The sequence below is a fragment of the Cyclopterus lumpus genome, chromosome 18 (assembly GCF_009769545.1).
Source record: "Cyclopterus lumpus isolate fCycLum1 chromosome 18, fCycLum1.pri, whole genome shotgun sequence".
Classification (NCBI taxonomy): domain Eukaryota; kingdom Metazoa; phylum Chordata; class Actinopteri; order Perciformes; family Cyclopteridae; genus Cyclopterus; species Cyclopterus lumpus.
Genome location: NC_046983.1, coordinates 13,237,259 through 13,244,007, shown reverse-complemented (window position 1 = coordinate 13,244,007; position 6,749 = coordinate 13,237,259). Strand labels below are relative to the sequence as shown.

The following is a 6,749-nucleotide window of genomic DNA, read 5'->3' as shown; positions in this document are numbered from 1 at the left end:
ACTGTGTCCCCCCCTGCTGCCACGAGGCTGCTGTTTGACACGTGTCCATTGTACAAACTGGCTGTTTTGACTGCTAGCTTGTGAACGAAGCTCCCCGCAGTGGAAGGAGGCCATGTGCTGCAGACCGACTGACAGGCATTAGCAAAGTTGTCAACACCTTTTTTTTCTCCTTCCATTTCTGTCTTCTATTCTCCTGTTATTCTGTTTTCTCACTCACTCGTCTCAGACGCTCCCACACCGCTCTTCTTTTTCACCCTACACCCAAAGTCTATTGTGTGTCGCACTATTATGTGCTGTTAATTAGTCTGTGAACTGAACAGATGCTTTTTTTTTGCCCTGTGAAGTGTCTTTGATGAAAACGTTTATTGTATGCATTAGAGGTGCAGCAACAAGTGTTGTCAGTGTTGGGGTGCTGCAATAAACCCAGCTAATTGGTTTCATCTCAAAGCATGTGACCCATCTTTGCACAGTGATGCAGTGAGCGGGTCCAAGAGTGAAATATTGTTTGGCTTTTACTCACATTTTTAATCACGTCCCCCTCCTGGCATAATTTAGGACATCATAGTGTAATTCACATAGTATTTCTTTAACTCAAACTTCCTTTTTCTTCCTTCCTTCTTTTTTCTTCCTCCAGGTAAAGAAGAGTCAGTGGCCACCTTCAAGGGCAACGAGTTCTTCTGCTACGACCTCTCGCTGACGCCCATCCAGAGCAGCACCGACGAGATCACGCTCTCCTTCCGCACGCTGCAGCGCAACGGCCTCATGCTCCACACCGGCAAGTCGGCGGACTACGTCAACCTTTCCCTGAAGAGCGGCGCGGTCTGGCTGGTCATCAACCTGGGCTCGGGGGCGTTCGAGGCCCTGGTGGAGCCCGTCAACGGCAAGTTCAACGACAACGCCTGGCATGATGTGCGCGTCACCCGCAACCTGCGCCAGGTAAACACTGCCCGTGGAATCCAGGGCCACCGCAGTCGGAGTGGTGCCTCTGTCCGCCACCCTCCCACTCTGTCTCTGCTGCTTTCCTCTGCTCTCCATCTTCAGGTCTTTGCTCTCTGCACACGGAGCACACAGTCTCACCTTCCTTCTCTCCTCTCCTGTTGCTTTCAACCCACCTTAACAGACGTTTCTTTTTCTTCTAGGTGGACATTGAACAGAGGCCTGGTGCTGTTTTTTATTTTTTATTTCTATCTTTCTTGGCTTTATATTTTTCTTCTAAAATGACCAAAGATCCATCTCACCTTCATATCCAAAGGTCACTCAAGGGCAAAATGTGAAAACACAACCCAGTCCAAGTCAAGTAGAGACTATAGTCCCAATCATAATGAGATTATAGTTCATATACATCATAATGCATTGCAAGACATGCACATTTCAGGTGTTACCAAGGGCACTGTTTTGTGCTGTTATTAATGAGCAAGTGAGGAAAGTGCTTTGCTCAATATGTATGCCCATAATGTACTCGGCTAAACAAATGGAATGCGCCCTAATGCATCAAAGGTGACAATGCACTTAAACCCTTTCTGAACACATTACCAAACACATCTTTACAAACCTTTAATCGTAGCTAATGGAAAACCAAAGAGCCCCCCCGTCCCTGTGCTTGTTCCATCTACCTAGTTGTTGTTTTTTTTCAAGCTACGTAGTAAGTATATGTAGATACAGTGCACTCTCTGGATGCACCAGGTCATCAATTGGCAGTTGCAGTTACCAGCAGTGAGATACAATCAATTTCAATTACAGTTGCCGCGCTTACTTCTTCACTTTATTTTTCGGTAATTGTAATTGTAATGAATGGCTTGTCGGGCCCAATAATGGGCATTGTAAGTGGCCTGAATGCAAACCCAAAAAAATAAAATGGATGAAAAAGCCTGATTTGAATACATTACCACAAAGATGGTCCATCAACTTCTTTGTGTGCGCCTGCAAAAGCATCCTGAGAAAGGTGGGGGAGGTTGGACAGCCGGTAGTACCAAACTGCTCTAAGAGACACTGGAGAAGGGAAACCTGAGAGCAAAGTGATTCTTAATGTGAACTAAGTGCTGTTAAATTATAGGGAGACATTTCCATGGCCACCAGACTCTGCAATTTCTGCCATATTACAATACTGCTATTATAATTCTCAATGTGGTAACTTAGACATTGAAATGGTCCACTATTTTTGGAGCTGGTGTTTTATTTGCATGTGGTGTACTTTCAGTAGGATGAGGGCTAGTGATCACACACTCACTGACACACACAGTGTCAGACGCAGCATCTCAGACACACAAATGCACACACACACACACACACACACGCACACACACTGTGGGTGTTAAATATTTTATGCTGTAGTGACATGTGTGATCAGCAGAGTGAGACTAGCTTAATGAGATTGGGAAGCCTGCACGGTTTTAAAGATTTACAGCATGAGCCAACCCACCTACCACCAACTGCACCATGATGACCATTAGGCAAGTAAGAAGCACCCGTCTCACTGTCCATCCACCCGTCTGTGTGCGCTCCGTCTGTCTGTCTGTATTGGCATTCACAATAGAATGCTGGCAAAATGAAATACTCTAATTTTTATTTAGTTTGGAACGGTACACACACTGCTCGTTACTAAATGATACATATACAATATTTAAAATAGTCTTGACACATTTGTGTCAATAATGTGTCTTGTTGAAGTGTAGAGATCAACTAGAAGTCACATGCTACTGTCGAAACTAGCAGGCACATCTCCTGTAGCAGTGTTACAGTAATCTCTCTTCATTCGTGATATTGACATAGAAAGTCAGCGTAGCGCCTCTACTCGGTCCATGCCTCCACCCACAGCCAATCGCCCCCACTGTGCCGTCCAGGCCATCTCCATTAACTTGCACCAGCGCTAGAATCCCTGGTGGATCACTGTAATTGACCTAACAGCCGGCCTTGGTGTTAAAGAGCTCTCTAGATTTACACCGGACCGTCCCCTCTGAGAGACGCAAGGACAGAGGTATCGATGACACATCGACCATCTCTGACCCGGTGTTTACTGCCGGGCTCGTACCCAGCTGATCAATGAGCACTCGCATTCTTCGAGGTCTCGTAGAACACACATGCGGCTACACGCATGTCAGAGGAACACCGTAGGAAAGCCTGCACCTGTGTGAGCATCTGTTCACCAAGTGGCAAAAGGGGGTGTGGCATTTAACAAAAATAAATGAAATGCACATACTTTCTAAACCTGTTTAGACCAATAGGCATCATGGCACTGAGCAGTTCCTCTTTAACAAGTGTGGGTTAGCCACGGCAAGTAAGTATTAGCTAATATGTTGTCTTACTAGTTACAGGGTTGAACAAAATCAATAAAACTCAAGGACAGTTCAGACACTAACTTTATTTATCATTGGGGTAAAACTAACTTTAAACTAATTTCCCAAAAAAATATTCCTGAATATTAATATAAATGCACTGAAGATTTACTGTCAGAGACCTTAAACTGTTAATGAGTCTCAATGTAATACTGATGTCTCTAAATGACCTACAAGTAAACAAGACCATCACAGAGAAGATTAGCTACTTCTATATAATTATTAATAGTTATCATCGGTACAATGATTTGGATTATGACGTAATCATGCATGTTTGGGCTTTCTGACGAAGCTAAATAATCATTAATAAACTGAAGAACAATATCATTATCATGTGTGTGTGTGTGTGTGTGTGGGTGGGTGTGGGTGTGTGTGTATATATAACCAGGAGATGGACATGACAGTCTACACAATGTATGCTGTTCATGTTATGCAGGTGTGCGTTTTTGAAAGATTACAGAGGGTGTATGATACAACAAGAACAATGTAATGGTAGCCAGTACAAAGATGTCCACTTCCATGGTCATCTAACATGACATGCACCATTATAAACGGAGCAAAGACTCCACATATGTTATTGCAGGGATGCTTATATATACTATATTTCACTTTTTGTTTTGAACATATTCTGTATACAGTATAGCTTCCAATAATATTCACATCACTCCACAAACAATGGAAACAAACAGTGGTCATGCAACCGACCACGTTTGGTGTGGTTTAGATGCTCTAAATACTGTTAAATGCAACGTCTGATGCTCTGCAAACATAAACAGAGCAGCCACATTCTTGGTTTCCACTGCTCTTCCTATCAGGGCTAACACAATATCTTGCATTCCAAATAGCCTGCGGTTTACAAGACGAGCGTTGGATTCCAGCTGAGGGTATCGTACGGCCCCAGTGGTCTCCGAAGTCTCATCCACTCTCTGTCTCTTGTTCTTAATGGGTCATGCATATCTACGGCTGCATCAGTAAGCACCAAAATAAGTAGCGCCTGTGAGTTCTCACAAGCCAGTCTCTCTCCCCCCCGCTCCCTCGCTCTCCCCTCTTCCACTCTCTGACCCTCCCTCCCTCTGTACATATATATTTGCCGTCTTTTCTCCACAAAACCTATGAATTTGTCAGCTTTGTGAGGAATAAAATGAGACAGAATTAGGTGAGGTGATAGGGACTCTCCACCAAGAGAGAGGAGAGAAGCGGAGGGTGGGGTGTGGGGGACATGGGCCCGCTCCATGCCTAACAGATCACAGATTCAGAGCTCCCCTTGGTGGCATCTGGCAGTACTGCAAGTGTGTACGTGGAAAGCGCTGTGTGTGTTTGGCTAATCCCTGAAGAGTACAGTTGATAGGCAGGCAAGGACACTTCCCTTGACCTCTCATCAGTGCAATACACACACACACACACACACACACACACACATGCACTTGCACACATGCACATCCCCACCCGCTCTACCCCATGCACTGCACATAATGGTTGGCATAAGGAGCGAGGGATCCCCTCACTCCCTCTGCTCTCCTTCACATGATGATCTACCATCACGGGCTTCTCGTAGACTTCAGCACTGCTGACCATCCCTGCCCTTTCTCCTCTGGGGTCACACACACACACACACGCGTGCGCACGCGCACACACACACACACACACACACACTGCAGACCGAGGAAGGGCGAAGACACAGATAAAAAAAAAACCTCTTGCCCGGGTGTCTCGGGAAATTATATATATATATATATACACAATAGATTGCACCAAGATTGAACACATTGTAAAAATAGGTCAAATATCAAGTGTGCAATGACACTCTAGTCAGCATAATTCTAGCAGTAAAAGCCCATCCATGCACAATGCATAGTTTAAATAACTGCTCTTTCTCCACTGTAATGCATACTCTGCGAGTATTAATGTTATGACCTGTTTTAAATCACACTGCTAAGACACAGACACACACTGCTCAACTCCTTGCAGGGCTACCCTTTAGCGGCCGTTCCATTGAGAATACCGTGGACAGAACTTAAAGCGCCTGGCGCCTGTGTTATGTTCCTCCCTGTTACCGCCATGCATTTGCGTGCATTGCAGAGTGGCAGTAGATCAAGTGCAGATGGGGTGGAGGCTGGCGGTCTGTGGGACCCTTGATGAATGTGTGGTGGTTAATGCGTTGCCTTTTCAACAATAGATTGCAGTGAGACGGGAGCGTCTGACAGCAAGTCAGCAGACTTGGTTCATCAGCTTCCTCTCCTGGTAGATACTCGGTATTCCCACCGCATTAGAAGCTCATTATCCAGGGTAACTGTCCTGTGTTTGGATCCCAACTTAGTTATGATAAGACGCTGATATGAAGTTACTGTTGAGGTTAATGCCCCTCCAGTCAGGCCGAGTAACATGATTAGCTACACACAGTTTGTTCCCTATGGATTAATTGATGTTGCAGATCTGCAATGAGGATACAGAAGTAGGAAGTGAGTCTTTGGGCGTGGCCAACAGAGAAGCCGTCCTCGACGTGCTCACATGACCGAACAGAGAAAGACTGGCAGCAGCCATGACTACTCCGTAATCTAGTCATACATTTGTGAAAGAATCACCTGCTATGCATGATGGGGATGTTCCACCCTGCTGCTCCGTAGTTGACCATCATCTATCTTTTGTGATGCCATTTGTTGGAATGGTTTGATTTCTGTTCATGATCTGCTTGTATTTTAGCAACGCAATGCCAACATGTAGGATGGACAGCAAACGTTCAATTTCCTGGAAAGATAGGAACCCAGTAATCTATATACTAACATATTGTTTGAGTAACTTTCCATGTTTACAATCACTGTAAGAATCCGAATGGCCTCATAGCACAATGGCCCGTCTTTGCACTTAACAGACACTCTCTTCCCACAGGAGGCCGCAGTCATTCAGAGAAAACATGATGCACGCTGTCAGGGAAAAGGAAGTGCGCGCTCGCATGTCTGTATTTGTGTTTGTTCGCGAGAAGGAGAAGAAGAGAGCGAGCGGATGATCGGGCGCACCATAGAGAATGGGAAATGAAGTGTAGTGCTGTTTTCTGAGACTAAAGGAATATCAGAGCAGAGGGAGGATGGGGGAGCATTGCAAGAGAGACGGCAGTTTGTTCTCTACTAAGAAAGAAAGCTTTCTTTTAATTCCCCAATGTGACTTTACAACCAGATGATTCGACAGCCACAGAACTGGGCCAGTGGCATAGCACAGCAGAGAGAAAGATAGAGGGAGAGAGACACTGACCCTCCCCCCTCTGAACACAATATCTCACTTCTTTTTGCTTTTCCATTTCTCCCTTATGAGTCAGTCACCCTTTCCACCATTTTTAGCCTCATCTCCAGTTTCATCTTTCGTTGTGTCTCTCTTGATGTTCTTTAAGTCGCCCCACACATCCACGCCTCCTTTCCATATAAT

The 6,749-nt window shown here is 45.2% G+C and overlaps 1 protein-coding gene across 1 annotated transcript in view; it reads left to right on the top strand.

Moving 5' to 3' along the window:
- The first annotated feature begins 747 nt into the window (after positions 1 to 747).
- Positions 748 to 6,749, top strand: part of nrxn2b (neurexin 2b) — a 346,947-nt gene continuing 340,945 nt past the window's right edge. Inside the window, exon 1 of the mRNA XM_034557186.1 lies at positions 748 to 936. Within this exon, the coding sequence (XP_034413077.1) occupies positions 763 to 936 (174 nt within the window). The 5' untranslated portion in view covers positions 748 to 762. The remainder of the gene's footprint in view (positions 937 to 6,749) is intronic.